Here is a 17,341-nt window from a genome sequence, read left to right as displayed (position 1 = left end):
CTGCTGCTGCTGCTACTGCCTTTTGGGGGGGGGTTGAGTCTCCAAGTAGCACGCACATACGCACGCACACATATAATTTTTCATTGCAACATTTTGACAGGTTTCACCTCTGCACTGTACAGGCCAATGTTAGATTATCTGGGGAAGGGGCGTTCAGAGTACATGCCTGTGTAGAGCTCCAGGGAAGGAGTGGGAAGAGAGAGAGGGAGTGGGAGGTCAGTCGTTTAGAGACGGTGCCTGCGCTCCCATCAGTCCAGGACTGTTCTCCGCAGCCTTTTAATCACTGTAAACAAAAGACGCGATCAGTGTTGGACACACTTTGATGTAATGTTTCTGTCGGGACCATGAGATCTCCTTCGGATAATCTGATTTTCGGATAATTGGTATTCAGATAATCGAGGTTCCTCTGTAGACGCTGACTTATCAGCTATATTGGTTGAGGGCCTTTGTGTAGTGGTGAGGACTGTGTCTGGTGACCCAGGGCCCCCTGGGAGGAAGAAGTCTGAACAAATACGGGTATGCCAACTGATGCTACTGGCGATGGGGAGCTTTGTTGGGATTTTGTTGAGTGTCGTAACAACATAATTTAATTTAATTTAATTTGCCTTGGTTCAGCTCGATTTAATTTAGTTTCTTACTGTTTTTATTTAGTTATTTATTGAATTGTAGTTTGTGTAGTTTTTTTTCTCTCCTAAATCGTTTGTGAAGTAGAGTAGTAGTTTACTATTATTATTTTGCAAGATGGTTCTATTATTTTGTAGTAATTATATATTTTTGTAAAAAATTCAAAACCTTTTGTTCAATAAAAATATTTATTTAAAAAAAACTGCAGCAGTATGATAACCTAATTTCCAGTTCTTTTACAAAGCTTTCATAACTGTATACAACGTTCGATTAATATTAATTATACTTATCTGTTGATGTAAATGTCGAACACCTTTACAGCAATAAGTCCCAATAACAACACTGGGAGTTTTGGTATTTTGGAGATAAACACTGGCCTGCTCCATGAAGCAATGATGGGTTTGACCATGAGCTGGCACAGCCGAAGCGCAAAGTCACCGTTCACTTGGGATTTATTTTCACGCTTCTCCAAATAATTACTGCTGCACAAGGTCAAAGATATGGAAGGAGTGGGTCAAGAGAAGAAGCTGTGAGCTCCTCTTAATGTTCAACTGGCAAAGGCAGGCCTTGGTATCGCCCAGGTAAAATGAGAGTGACTGTCCACCACAGGGTAAGGTCATGTAGACAGTAAGATCAGAAGACAGGAGCACAAGTAGGCCATCAGCCTATCTAGTCTGCCCGCCACTCAATGAGATCATGACTGATCTAATAATGCTCAACTTCACTTTCCTTCCTTTTTTCTCAAGAACCCTCAATCCCCTTCCTAATTAAAAATGTCTCTCAGTTCTGAATATATTTTACAATCAACAGCCCTGCAGTTAAAAATTCCAGAGATTCACTACCCTCTGAAAGAAGGAATTCCTCCACATCTCTATCCTAACTGGGCAGTCCCTTACTCTGAGATTATGCTTCCTAGTCCTAGACTCTCTCACAAGGAGAAACAACCTCTCCACACCAATTTTGTCAAGCCCTTAAGAATCTTACATGTTTTAATGAAGTCTCTTCTCATTCTTCTAAATTCCAATTAGTACATTCTACTCAACCTCTCTTCATAAGATCTTCATTCCACAGAATACTACTAGGACCTGTGGAGAGGTGATGGGAGCAGATTAGTTCAGGAGACAGGGAACATCAAAGTCTACCCCTGACAAAATAATGAAAAATAATTAATGGGGGATAGCAGAAAGAAACTTAGTGAAGTTGATTCAATGCATTGCTGTTTGGTAACACAATCTGAACTTGGTGGAAATAGATTTCCTCTTACAGATGCTTAAGCAAGTGGAATAAATTTATTTTGAAGTATTCTCAGAGACCTTAAAGTTGCAAACTGTCTTGCGTTAATTTTTAATCAAGGGAAACTGCCTCATGAAGCAGGCATCAGAATAGTGTAGCTGGCTAAGTAATGGTTTCTCCCTCCCCCTTGCCCCCACCATTGCTGAGTCCCTCTTTGATCAGGCAAATCAAATGACAGTATGTCAGAATCGACTAGTATTCCGAGGGAGAGATGTCAAAATGCCAGAGATCAAGCTCCCACAAACAGCAATATAATAATTACCGATCATCTGTTTTTTGAGATGCAGACAGAGATAAATATTGGTTGACTCAGTATGGATAACTCTCATACACTTCTTTCAAAATAACACCACAGGATTTTTATTTACACCCACCCAAGCAAGCTGGGGCCTCAGCATACCTTCTCTGCCAGAGTGGCACCCCTCAGGACCATATTGAAGCATCAAACTTGGTTTTGAGCTCACAGTCCTTTTTTTTCAATTACAGCTAACAACAAACACACTGCAAATACAAAATGGAATAAGCAAAACGAGTAGTTATGTCACTTTTTATTCTCCAATTCCATCTGTGACTTGCAAATGCTTCACTGCTCCACCTCAGAAGGCAGCAGGTGGTTCCATATTCCAAAGATACCAAATGGAGTTGACTCTTTCAGTGTCCTTCCAAGAGATGATTTGGGAAAGGGGGACAAAAATAGGGACAGAGAAAACAAAATGAAAAAATAAACCAGCAATACCATCACCAGATGTCTAAATGCTTGGAACAGGAAACACTGCATTATAATCTTAGGTGGTGCAGTGGTAATGTCACTGGGCTTGTAATCTTACTAATGCTCTATGGTTTGTGGGTTCAAATCCCACCACAATAGAAGGTAGAATTTTAAATTAATTAAACTATGAAGTTAGTCCCAACAACAGTGACCAAAACAACTCTTGTTATTGTTGTCAAAACCCATATGGCCTGCTTAATGCCCTTTAGGGAATGAAATCTGCTGTCTTTACCCAACCTGATCAATGTGACTCCAGACTTCTGAAATGGTTGAGTAAGCCACTCAGTTCAAGGGCAGTCAGAGGTGGGCAATAAATGTTGCCCTTTCCAACAGCACCCTCATCCATCCTCTGAAAGTATAAAGTAGAAGTACATAGAAACATAGCCTTATTCAGTCCAATAGTTTGAGGTTGATTAACCCCAGTCACTGATGCAGTTAGGACTGCTGCAGTTAGGATCAGCAGAATATGAATAACCCTTTAGGAGCTGCTTTGAAGTTATTGTCAGTAAATGTGACCATGAGGAAGAATTTTTGCCTCTCAATCAGACAATCAATAGTTTTTGTACAACCCCTGTCCACACCACTGGCAAGTCAAGACCATAAACATTTGGAAGGATGAGGGCAGCAGTTACATGGGAACACAACCAGCAACAAGTTCTTCTTGTGGACAAGAATATAATCAAATATATAGGGAGTGGTCATAGTACAATGACAAATACACAGTTAAAATAGCCCATTGCGAAAGCAAAGTAAACTGAATATATGTTGGAATATATGCTCAGAATGGAGCCATTGCCAGTGGAATTTTGTACCCAAAATAGAAAACCTGCAAGCTAATCTTCAATCTTTAGAACATCCACATTATTTGCCAGTAAACAGACTGTGTGGAAGGGCCTTGCTTTTCAAGGAAGATTTTAACTCAAAAGTTTAATCAAATCTATGTTACCACGGTCATCACAATTGAAGACAAGTGTCACTGCTGTGCTTCTGAGTCACAACAACTCTTGTCAAAAAAAAGGTTAGTTGGATGAGGTACCAAGTGCAGCTGTATTGTTCCCTGCGGCTGCAACATTTCTTTAAAAATAACGGACAAAGCAGTTTGAGATCCTGGCTCCCTTTAAAACCAACATTGCTGTTCTTAAGCTGAGCCTAGAAATGGAGTAAAGTACATGGGCACCTAGAGTCAGTGAACGAAGAGCTCACATCATTAACCGCTCCAGAGACTCCTTGTCTCCACAGTCACGTTAATACTCCAACAAATGAGCCTTGAGCAGCCCCGATAAACAGATTTATGAACAGAGCTGAATCAAACTAAAATGCATCCAACATTGTGGCATATATCACATTTAGAGGATGGAGCCTGTTCCGGAAGCATCCATTCCACAACTGGTGAAAGCACCATTCCCTAACTGATTCATTTCTCATTTCCACAAAGGCAAGACATAGTGGACACTGGAAATCAGAGAATCACACAACAATGACAGCACCTAACGCCATTTAGTCTGTCATGTCTGTGGTTAGGTGGTTGTTCCAGAAAGTACCAGTGTTCCTTTTAAATCATTCCTCTTGCATTAGTGCTGCATTGCCCTAATCTGCCCTCCCTCCATATTCCTTAATCCTTTTATCCACAAGAGCTGCATCTACCTCTTTTTTGAAAACACTTATGGCTTGGCCTCAATCATGTTCTGTGGCAGAGAATTCCAATGTCTGGATGAAGAGATTTTCCCTCACCCAAGTCCTAAAAGGCTCACTTCTTATCTTAAACTATGAGCCCTGGTTCTGGATTCCCCCTACAAACAGGAATATCTTTCCTGCATCTAATCTATCTGGTCCTGTATTATAGGTTTCTATGAAATCCCCCCTCATTCTTCTAAACACCAGTGAATACAATCCTGACTGACTCAATCTCTCCCCATATGTCAGTGCTCCATCACAGGAATCACTTTGCTGCACTTCCTCTACAGCAAGAACATCCTTCCTCAGATAGGGAGACCAAAACTGCACAGAATATTCCAGGTGTGGCCTCATCAATGCCCTGTATAATTGCAGCAAGTCTTCCTTACTCCTATACTCGAATCTTCTTGCTATGAAAGCTAACATAGCAGACTTGCTGCACCTGTACGCTTACTTTCAGTGAGGAGGACGACCGGGTCTTGTTGAACATTCCCTTTCTCTCAATTGACAGCCATTCAGATAATAATCTGCTTTCCTATTTTTGCTATCAAAGTGGATAATCTCACACTTATTCACATTATACTGTATTTGCCCACATGCTTAATCTTTCCAACTCACACTACAACATCTCTGCATCCTCCTCACAGCTCACCCTTCCACCCAGCTTTGTGTCATCTGCACATTTAATTCCCACATCTAAATCATTTATATAATGAATAGCTGGGGCCCTATTATGAATCCCTGCAGTACCCCACTAGTCACGGCCTTCCATTCAGAAAAGGACCCATTTATTTCTACTCTTTGTTTCTGTAAACCATTCAGCCCATCCAATCTGCCTCACCTTTCAGTGAGATCATGGCTGATCTGATAATCCCCAACTCCATTTTCCAGCCTTTGCCTGATACCCCTAATTCTCTTACTGATTAGAAAGCTATTTATCTCAGTCTTAAATATACTGAATGACCCAGCCTCAAAAACAGCCCTCCGCAGTAAAGAATTCCACAGACTTAGAACACTCTGAAAGATGAAATTCCTCCTCATCTCTTTCTTCAACAGTTATTTCGGGTAAAGAATAATTTTATTGAACAAATTCCTTCTAACTTCATATTTGTTTGAGTTTAAACCCTAATCACTAAATCAAGAAAAATAAACTTTCAATGTATAGTCCCTCAATCCTTTCAATTTACCCCTCAGTTTCCCATTAGTCATTCCAATCCAATGAATATAGCCTGAGCCCATTTTCAGGCTCCTGATTATAATTCCACATCTCTTGTCTGACGTGATTTTGTGAATTAATATTGCACTGTTCTAGATGCTTTCTTTTCTCCAAAACCAATTCAATATCACCACTCTGTTCGAGTCATCTAAGATCTGCTCTGAACATTTATGTTTTTCAATTAAGATTTTCTAAAAAAACTCACCCCGCTTTTAAACAGATGTGTCAGTAGTCCAGGAACAGAGTGTCTAAACCCTGATTTGACCTTTGCCCCCTGTTGGATTTTTTTTACCTGAGGTGGCAATGCTTATAATACCTCTCATAATATAACAAGGTGTGGGAATGTGGTATTGAAAGATCTAATTGAAAATGTAGCACAGCTCAGAATCAAGAAATCCCTACAGTGTGTAATCAGGCCCTTTGGCCCAATAAGTCCACACTGACCCTCCGAAGAGTAATGCACCCAGACCCATTCCCCTACACTATTATTCTACATTTACCCCTGACTAATACTCCTAACCTACACAACCCTGAACACTCTGGGCAATTTAGCACGGCCAATTCACCTAACCTGCCCATCTTTGGACTGTGGTGTGATATTAAAGAGTTACCTTGCTCTGCTGACTTGCAGGAAATTGGATGTCCCAAGGCTAGGGTGGGATGCCTCTGACTTACAGAAAGATGGGGAGGGAGTGATTGGTAGTGATTGGGGATTGTCTTGTGAGCATTAGTAAGTATGATGTAAAGATTCTGTATAAAGGAAGAACTACTTTGTTCAGAGAGCTTCCCTGAACACGCCTTGCAAACATGGCAGAGTGTTCAAGGTTTCTCCAAAGCTTCCATTGTACTGCGCTTAATAAAGTTTACTTGTTCACAGAAGTTGGCGTGTTGCAGTTGCATCAAGTGTGTAAGAATCTCAGGAAAAAAAGAACTCAACATTTGGTGGCAGCGGTGGGATTCCAACATTCATGGAGCTTCTAGGTGGAATGAATAAGTGATTGTTTGAATGCCGTTTGCATGAGATGGATGGGCCCACAAAGTAAGATTTACCTTGATTTCTGTCCTTTACCTACCACTCAGTTGACCCCTTGTTCCCAAAACTCTGTGGTGACGGATTCTCTGAGGCAACTTATGCACTTGCACGCCAACGAGTTCACTTTCAGAATCATAGGTTACTAGGAATTCAGAGGTTAACGTTCCCCGGTAAAAGGAGGATAAAGCCCCCTGGAAAAGGAAGTTAATGTCCTCTGGGAAAAGGGAGGTTAAAGTCTCCTGGGAAAAAGAGGTTGGAGTCTTCTTGTGGTGAGGTTTGAGGCTCCTGAACATAGAGTGTAAGATAAAAAAAAAACTGCTGTGTCTGTCTCTGTCACCCTGTCTTAGACCAGTAGTTAAGAGGGGAAATCCCCAAAGGTCAGGACCCTGAAGTGGGTGTGGAGACCACAGACACGAGATTGAGGCTTTGGAACATAGAGTGTAAGATAAAAAATAGATAGAGGATATTTACTTTGCCCTGCCTTAGACCAATTATTAAGAAGGTAAATCCCCACGTGAAGGTCAGGACCACGAAGTGGGTGTGGACACTAAAAGATACTGGGCTAGTATATAGAGATGTTAGGAAGTTGAGACTTTAAAAGTAGGACAAGCATTCCCACTACAGTCTTTTATTTGCATAAGTCTAGTCAGAACTCTTGATGAGTTTTGTAATCGTAGTTTAAACAATAAACTATTGATATCTGACAGTAGATAGGAAATTCATATGGAAAAGGTTGATGATTATGACATAATGGGTCAATCAAGACCCAGATTTGTTACTGAAATATTAAGTGATACCTCTTTGCTGGTTTAAGTTTTAGTTGTGTATGGTCAAAATTTGAAGATGCTTATAACACCAGTCAAATTTGCAAGAAAATATCATCTCCTATTATGCAGAGCCATTTACATGACCATTGCCTTGCCATTCACAGCAATTTACATTGTCATCTCCTACTATTTACATTTTCATCCCCTATTCAGAAATCAGTAAGAACACTACAGTTGGAATTTGACTACTTCCCTATAGTTACAAAAAAAATTGCAACAGATTTGACCATGAAGGGATGATTTACATTATATAGTTTCTGGAGATGGTCAGATCACTGCATTGTGGATTGAGTGGCATGTGACTGGGAATTGTCTTGTGAGCATTACTTACTGATGCTCTTGTGTCTTGTGATGTAAAGATTTTGTATAAAGGAGAACTTCCCTGGACATGCTTCGCAAGCATGGCGAAGAGTGTTCAGGGTTTCTCCAAAGCTTACTGTGATTACTAAATTTGGCTTGTTCACAAATGTTGGCGTGTTGCAGTTGTATCAGGTGTGTAAGAATCTCAGGAAAAAAACTAAACAGTGGGAGGAAACCGGAGCACCTGGAGAAAACCCACGCAGAAACAGGGAGAATGTGCAAACTCTACACAGACACCAGGAAACATGAACATCATCTAGCCACATAACAACATGACCCTCTCTTGCTAGTATCCTTACATCCAGAGGAGGAAGGACATCACTTCAACTGGGACAACACAACCATTCTAGGACAAGCCAAACAGTGACACGCACGATGATTCCTAGAAGCATGGCATTCAACTGGAACTCTATCAACAAACACATCGAGTTAGACCTCATCTACCACTCCCTGAGAAAAAAAACAGGAAATGACATCACCACAGGAAATGGCATCACCAACCCAAAGAAACCCAAACATATAAATAGAAACAGGAATTATTAACAGTGTTTCACCCAGAGGTTGACTGAAGATGTTACCTAGTAGAGTGACGAAACATCTGGAAATGAACCTCCCAGCTCAGCAAGCAAACCTACATCCAGAACCTCAACCTGAACTACAAATCCTCCCAAAACTCCCTCCACACAGACAGTCATCCGATGCTGGAATTGAACCCAGGCCCCTGGTGCTATGAGGCAGCAGTGTTAACCACTGAGCCACCCTCAATGTTATATACAATCATTACCTTCACAGACATATTACCTTCACAGACATATTTGTGAATAGGTTAATATTGGGCTCTTTGGTTACAAATAGCAGTGTGCTTTCATGAGCATGCCACGCTTAAGTTAAGGCATGGTTAAGAGGGAGTCTGATAGCATGTGATCTAAAAGTATAAAGCTATGATACAACGATGATATTGTGAGCATGTCTCTTAAAAGTATACTGACTATGAGACAATATCATAATGCACCAAGAGAAATGAGTCTATGTCGGAGGCAGTCTGTCTGTATCTGAGAGGAGTGAGTCTGTACCTGAGGTCAGTCTGAGTGTGTCTAGATCCAAGGGCAATATGTCTGTACCTGAGGGTAAGTCAGTCTGAGCGTGAGCGTACTTGAAGGCAGTCAGTCTGAGTGTGAACGTACCTGAGGGCAGTCTGTCTGAGTGTGTCTGTAGCTGAGGACAGTCTGTATGTTTCTGAGGGTGGTGTTTCTGTACTCAAGGGTCATGTGGCTGTATCCAGGAGCAGTGCATCTTTAGACAAAGGCAGTGAGTATGTACCCAAGGGCATCTGTACCTGAGGACACTCAGCTTGTACCTGAGGATAGATCAGAGTGGTGCTGGAAAAGCACAGCAGGTCAGGCAGCATCCGAGGAGCAGGAAAATTGACGATTTGGGCAAAAGCCCTTCATCAGGAATAGAGGCAGGGAGCCTCCAGGGTGGAGAGATAAATGGGGGGATGGGGCTGTGGAGAAGGTAGCAAAGAATACAATAGCTGAATGGGGGTGGGGATGGAGGTGATAGGTCAGAGGGGAGGGTGGAGCGGATAGCTGGGAAGGGAGATTGGCAGGTAGGACAGGTCATGAGGACAGTTCTGAGCTGGAAAGTTGGAACTGAGGTAAGGTGGGGGGAGGGGAAATGAGGAAACTGGTGAAGTCCACATTGATGCCCTGGGGTTGAAGTGTTCTGAGGCAGAAGATGAGGTGTTCTTCCTCCAGCCATCAGGTGATGAGGGAGCGGCGGTGGAGAAGGCCCAGGACCTGCATGTCCTCGGCAGAGTGGGAGGGAGAGTTGAAATGTTGGGCCAGGGGACGGTCAGGTTGATTGGTGCGGATGTCCCGGAGATGTTCCCTGAAGCGCTCTGTGAGGAGGCGTCCAGGCTCCCCAATGTAGAGGAGGCCGTATCAGGAGCAATGGATACAATAAATGACATTGGTGGATGTGCAGGTGAAACTTTGATGGATGTGGAAGGCTCCTTTGGGGCCTTGGATGGTGGTGAGGGAGGAGGTGTGGGCGCAGGTTTTGCAATTCCTGCAGTGGCAGGGAAGGGTGCCAGGAGGGGAGGGTGATTTGGTGGGGGGTGTGGACCCAACCAGGTCGTCATGGAGGGAATGGTCTTTGTGAAAAGCGGAAAGGGGTAGGGAGGGAAATATATGTCTGGTGGTGGGATCCATTTGGAGGTGGCGGAAATGTCGGCGGATGATATGGTTAATGCGAAGGTTGGTAGGGTGGAAGGTGAGGACCGGGGGTTCTGTCCTTTTTACGGTTGGAGGGGTGGGGTTTGAGGGCGAAGGTGCGGGTATACCTGAGGATAGTCAGTCTGTACCCAATAGGCATGTGCCTGTATGTGAGGGCAGTGAGTCTGTATTTGAAGACAGTGAGCCCGGAGCCGAGGATAGTGTATGTCAGTACACTGAGGTCAGGATGTCTGCATTTCTAGATTCATGGGTTCCACTACAAATCGAATATGTTAGCGCTGTTTTCTAATCCTATACCCTTTTTTCTCATTTGTCCCACTTCACATTCATTTCTAATTTGTTTAAATCATGTTTCAGTCTGCAATGTTCTTCGTTATTACGCCATGTCTCCCATTTTGAAGTTATACTAAATACTAATATTCATTCTCCCCTCCCTGCGTTCAAAGCCCTGTGTCTGCAGAACAAACAGATCCCTGAAACCTGCCACACAGCTAGGTTCTACTAAGCTGAGAATTATTCATTTACTCCTTGCTTTCTGTCTTTCAGCCTCCTGTCCTCAAGCATTAATCTTTGCCACATCTCCCACACAGCTACATCAAATACCTCTTTCAAAGTCTAAATGTATTAGATCCTCTGCATTTTCTTTGGAATGCACTGGGTCAGCAATGGAAAGAAGTTAGTGCAATTTCTCAAGTGAGAGCTGTCTTTCAGAATAACTGCTTCTCATTAAACTAAAATTCCTCAATCAATCATTGATGCCCTCCCTCATTTGAGCTTTTGCTCAACTAGAAATTCATTTATTGCACAGTATAGCTATATTGGCCGATGCCAAAAATTTATTCACTTCATTCCATCACCCCTTAAGAAATGAAATGTGCACATTTATTTTTAAGAAGAAAATAAATGTCAATGATAGACACCTGGAACTCAATGACGATTTTAACTTTGAGATCAAAGGTTTTTGAGTATTAAAACTCCAGAAAGCCAGGTGATGAAGGATAGAACTCAACCTAATATTTGCACAGTTTCATAGGCATTTATTTACAGAGATTCAAATAACAAACATATACCTCGTAACCCAGCAAACAGTTTTAGTTTCTTTCTGTTTATAGGTGATTTATCAGATACGCTCCTGGCTTTTTAAAAATTCTTTCATGGAATGTGAATCTCACTGGCAAGGCCAGTATTCACTGCCTATTCCTACTTGCTCTTGAACTGAGTGACTTTTCAGCTAGTTAAGAGTCAAACACATTGCTGTGGGTGCAGAGATGGACAGGCATGAACCAAAGAGGTTATACAACATTCAGTGTTTGTTAGTAAGCATTACTAAGCTTGATACTCTATATTCATTAATCAGGATTCAAACCCATTTCCACCCCTCCGCCCCCTCCTCAACATAGTACCTGCCATAGGAAAGATGTTGTTAAACTTGAGAGGGTACACAAAAGATTTTCAAGGATGTTGCTGGCGTTGAAGGGTTTGAGCTATAGTGAGAGATTGTACAGGCTGGAGCTGTTTTCCCTTGAGCATCAGAAGCTGAAGGGTGACTTTACAGAAGTATATAAAACCATGATGGGCGTGGATAGGGTGAACTGCCAAGGCCTTCTCCCCAGGGTAGGGGAGTGCAAACCTAGAGGGCAGGGATCTAAGGGGTAACTTTTTCACGTAGACAGTGATGTGTGTGTGGAATAAGCTGCCAAAAGAAGTGGTGGAGTCTGGTACAATTACAACATTTGGAAGGCCTCTGGATGAGTATATGAACAGAAAGGTTTTGCAGGGATATGGGCCAAATGCTGGCTAATGGAACTAGATTAATGTTGAATATCTGGTCAGCATGAATGAGTTGGACCAAAGTGTGTGTTTCTGTGCTGTACATCTCTATGGCTTTATAACACTGAGTGAGTTAGATTTAGGCCCCATTTCTCTGACAGTCTCCTATCATAGCCCTTTATTGATTATTCACCATAACTTTCATGAGACACCATCTCATTGCATTGACTGGGGACACCAGTCTTTTCTTGATAGGAAACATGCTCAAATCAAATAGTGATCCCTCAGCCCTGACATTCACTAAAAACCATCTCTAAACATGGAGTACGTGAGGAGAATTCCATCTGGTGGAACTGCAATTGACTGGTATTTTGTTCTGGCTGAAATATTTAGCAAATTTGTTAACACAGATTTTAAATCCAATTAAAAATGTCTCAGGGCTTTGATGGATTTTAAGCTGGTTTGCCTCTATTTCTCCCTTACATAAAATCTCCCTATTCACTCTCTAAACTAGCTGTCTGCATTGCCCAATTCCACTGATGGAGTGTGTTAATAGCTAGACAGGGAGCAGAACATAGTTGGGATCAGTCGATAGTTTGAATTACATAGAACAGTACTACACAGTATAGGCCCTTCAGCCCTTGATATTGTGCCGGCCTTTTATCCTAAGATCAGACTAACCCTTATACCCTTCATTGTACTAACTTCCATGTGCTTATCCAAGAGTTGTTTAAATGTTCCCATTCCATGTTTCCACCATTCTCTGAGTAAAAATCATATCTTCCCTAATCGTTTCTCCAATTACCTTAAAATTATGCCCCCTTGTGATAGACATTTCCACCATGGGAAAAAAAGTCTCTGTCTATCCACTCTATCTATGCCTCTCAACATCTTGTACAACTCTATCAAGCCACCTCTCACCCTTCTTCACTCTGATTAGTAAAGCCCCAGCTCCCTCAGCCTTTCTTCATAAGACATGCCCTCCAGTCCAGGCAGCGTCCTGGTAAATTCCCTCTGCACCCTCTCTAAAACTTCCACACCTTTCCTATAATGAGTGACCAGAACTGACCACAATATTCCAAGTGTGGTCTAACCAGGGCTGTACAGAGCTGCAGCATAACCTCACGGCTGTTAAACTCAATCCCCCTGCTAATGAAAGCCAACACACCATTACGCCTTCTTAAACAACCCTATCAACCTGGGTGGCAAGTTTAAGGTATCAATGGATGTGGACCCCAAGATCCCTCTGTTCCTCCAGACTGCCAAGAATCCTGCCTTTAACCCTGTATCCTGCATTCAAATTCGACCATCCAAAATGAATAACTTCACACTTGCCCAGGTTGCACTCCATTTGCCACTTATCAGCTTAGCTCTGCATCCTGTCAATGTCCCGTTGCAACCTACAACAGCCCTCCACACTATCTACAACTCCACCAACCTGTGTGTCTTCGGCAAACCTATTAACCCACCCTTCCACTTCCTCATCCAAATCATTTATAAAACTCATAAAGAGCAGAGGTCCCAGAACATTTCCCTGTGGAACACCACTGGTCACCGAGGTCTAGGCTGAATAATTTCCATCTACCATGACCCTTTGTCTTCTATGGGCTAGCCAATTCTGTATCCAGACAGACAGGTTTCCCTGTATCTCATGCCTCCTTACTTTCTGAATAGCCTACTATGGTGAACCTTATCAAACGCCTTGCTAATATCATGTACACCACATCCACTGTCCTGCCCTCATCAACATATTTTGTCACATCCTCAAAGAATTCAATAACATTTGTGAGACATGACCTGCCCCTCACAAAGCCATACTGATTATCTCTAATCAAACTACGGTTTTCCAAGTAATCATAAATCATGTCTCTCAGAATCCTCACCAATTCTTTGCCCACCACTGATGTAAAATTGACTGTTCTGTAATTCCCAGGATTATCCCTATTCCCTTTCTTGAGTAAGAGAATAACATTTGCCACCGTTCAATCATCTGGTACTACTTCAGTAGACAGTGAGAATGTAAAGATCATCACCAAATGCGCAGCAATCTCTTCCCTCGCTTCCTGTAGTATCCTAGGTTATATCCTGTCTGGCCCAGGGTATTTATCTATCCTTATATTTTTCAAACTTTTCAGCATCCTTCCTAACATCAACCTCTTATAGCATATCAGTCTATTTCATGCTGTCCTCAGAAATGTCAAGGTCCCTCACAGTCCTGAATACTGAAGCAACGAATTCATTAAGGATCTCCCGTACTTCCTCAAACTCCAGGCACACGTTCCCTTCACTATCTCTGATCAACCCTCCCCTCACTCTGGCCATCCTCTTGTTCCTCACGCAAGTGTAGAATGCCTTAGAGTATTCCTTAATCCTACTTGCTAAAACTCTATCATGCCCCCTTCAAGCTCTCTTCTTCAGTTCCTTCTTGGCTACCTTATAACCCTCTAAAGACTTGTCAGATCCTTGCCTCCCCAACCTTAAGTAAGCTTCCTACTTCCTCTTGATTATATGTTCCACATCCCTTGTCACCTAAGGTTCTTTCAAACAACCATCCCTTCCTTGCCTCAGTGGAACAAACCTGTCCAGCACTACCAGCGAGTGCTTCCTAAACAACCTCCATGTTTCTGTTGTGCATTTCCCTGAGAACATCTGTTCCCAATTTAGGCGTCCCAGTTCTTGCCTCATGGCATTGTAATTCCCCTTCCCCCAATTAAATACTTTCCCATACCATCTGCTTCTATCTCTCTCCATGAGTATAGTAAAATTGTACAGATCCCACCTTCCCTAGAAGCTAACCCAATTATGCACATATCTGAAACCCTCCCTCCTACACCAACCCTGCAGCCACATGTTCATCTGCACCCACTCTCTATTCCTAGCCTCACTAGCACATGGCACCTGTAGCAATCCTAAAATTACTACTCTATCCGTGCTGTCTTCTAGCTTCCAACCTAACTCCCTATATTCTCTTTTCAGGTCATCCTCCCTTTCCCTACATGTGACATTGGTACTGATGTGTACCACAACTTCTGACTGCTCTCCCTCCCCCTTAAGAATCCTGTAGACATTATAATCCTGTATGAATTCTATGACTACAAAAGTCAGAGGGTTGAAATTCTGTGGTAACTCACCTCCTGTATCCCAAAACCTGTTCACCATCTTGCAAGGCACAAGTCAGGAATGGGATGGAATATTCCCCACTTGCCTGGATGGAGTGCAGTTCCAGCAACACTCAAGAAGCTTGACACCATCCAAGACAGAGCAGCCCGCTTGCTGGCAGTCATTTTCAGAAAAAGGGAGCATGTTCAAAGTGAACTAATTACAGAAACAGTGAACCACAATACTAAACAATAGCCAAAGCAACTGATTTGCTACTGACACACATCAGTGAAATGAACAAGAACAAATTTATCATTTTGAGTGCTGAATGTCTATTGAAACTTGCACATTTGTAATCTGTTTTACAAACATTCAGTCATATTGCCACTCACTGCAACTTCACACTGTTAACTCGTCAGCCAAGCAGATCTCTGAACCTGCAGTTCCTCTTATGCTGAGGAGGATTACTTTTGCAACACATAAATCAGGAGGTTAACACAAACCTTTCTCCCAAGTCAAATTCAAGCCCACATTACCCTGTTAGTGGGTGGACATTCTGACGCTCAGCAAATTCTGTGTCACAATGACAGTAAGAGTCAACAGTGAAGGATCAAATCTTTGTCCGTGCAGGACAAAACAAATCCTTTCAACCATCAACAATGTTCACTCCCTTCACGAGGGAAGTGTGTGCTATTTACAAGATATACTGCAGCAACTTACCAAGATTCCTTTGACAACACCTTACAAAGTCAGGATGTCTAACATTGAGAAAGACATGGGCAGCAGATATATGGGAATATCACCTCCGTCAAGCACACCTCCAAGCTACACACCATCCTTACCTGGAAATATATCATCATTCCTTCAGTGTCACTGGGTCAAAATCCTCCATCCCTAACAACTTTGACAGTGTGCCTACATTCCATGGACTCCAGTACTTCAAGAGGCGACTCACCTCTACCTTTTCAAGGGGCAATTATGGATGGGCAATAAATGTTGATATTACCAGAGATACCAGGCCCCACTAACGCCAGAAGGTTCCCTTCCCCCACCCCCTGCACAAACATTAGAACAAGTGAGATCATGGCTGGTCTGTGGCCTCGCTCCATATATCTGCTGTTGGTCCAAATCCCTTAATACCTTTGCTTACTAAGGAAGTTAATAACTGATCTAGCATTCACTGCTGACAAAGTACATCCATTAAGACACACCATTCATGCCGAGACTTACCACAGAAGGAGATGATGTGGCTACTATCCTCATGAACAAACTTTCTAGTCACTGCTTCCTCCATGATCTGCTTCACCTGCAAACACAAACGTTGAAGAAACCTCTGAATATCAGGAAATTTTGAATGATAGGAATATCATTCAGACTGATGGAAAGGTGAAGTCAGAAGGAACAGAAGGGTTGACTGCACAGGCCATTTTGCCTGAAAAGTATTTACATATGAATTTGGTAAAGATTTTTCACAGATATGGTGAAGCTACATCAAATTTCAATAACGACTCCAAATTCTACAACATGTCAACCAAAGAAAAATTATATAATTTCAACCTATACTATAATAAGAATACAGAAGGCTTGCCTCCTGAACAAGGTACAATGTTTTTTCAATAGAAACCTTCACTACCTGCACCCACTATCAACCCATGACAACACCAATATAGTAAGACAGCTCTTTTCTGTTCACATTATATTGATCTTGTTGATAGTGGAGGTAATGATGAGATATGAACTCTGATGGTGAATCACCAAAGGGAAAGCCTCTTAACTGAGGGATGCAAACTGCACTTGTAGAATCTTCACTGTAGCCTTAATTACAATCATCTTAATTAAGTCTGGAACTCTGATCATAAAAGGTTTCACAATAGGCATTGGGGAGGGAATCCAGGGTTATGAGGAAAAGGCAGGAAAGTGGAGTTGAGAATTATCAGATCAGAACTGATCTCACTGAATGATAGAGCAGACTGAATGGCCTATTTCTGTTCTTACTGGAACTTTTACATTAGGGAGTGCTAGAAAGAGCAGGCAGTGAGAATGTTAATTTATCTTAAGGGCTGCAGAGATAGTGATCGAGGTGAGGATTTGAGATGCCATGGAGATGGAGACAGACTGGTGCTAGGAACAGTGTCACCAGGCCTGCCAGCCAGTTTCCCCAGCTCAATCCCATCCCTTGGGAAAGGTTGCCCAGGCAAACAGGTTGATTAACTGGTACTTAAGTTCACATCCTGGAGGCCGACTGGGATTGTCCAGTCAGTCTCCATATTCCCAGCAACGGCAGAGGGTATGGGTAGTGTGGTCGTGGCCAAGCTATTTAAGAGGCCACTTTTAACATTTAACCTTTGAGAAACATGGAGAGAGGAACATATTTCCCCAATGGAGCTAACTTACGTACTATGACATCTTGCCGGCAGGCATCTGATTGGTCCTCTAGCT

General features: G+C 42.4%; 1 protein-coding gene across 3 annotated transcripts in view; it reads right to left on the bottom strand.

The window, feature by feature from the left end:
- The window catches only part of LOC122562558 (small G protein signaling modulator 1-like), a 197,495-nt gene that overhangs the window by 91,834 nt on the left and 88,320 nt on the right, over positions 1–17,341 (bottom strand). For all 3 annotated transcript variants that reach the window (XM_043715489.2, XM_043715488.2, XM_087999922.1), the window contains one exon: positions 16,133–16,208. In XM_043715489.2, coding sequence (XP_043571424.2) covers positions 16,133–16,208 — 76 coding nt within the window. The remainder of the gene's footprint in view (positions 1–16,132; positions 16,209–17,341) is intronic.

This window comes from Chiloscyllium plagiosum, unplaced genomic scaffold (assembly GCF_037043375.1).
Source record: "Chiloscyllium plagiosum isolate Xiang-an unplaced genomic scaffold, Cpla_swu_hap1 HiC_scaffold_24, whole genome shotgun sequence".
NCBI lineage: Eukaryota > Metazoa > Chordata > Chondrichthyes > Orectolobiformes > Hemiscylliidae > Chiloscyllium > Chiloscyllium plagiosum.
This window is presented reverse-complemented; position numbering and strand designations above follow the sequence as displayed.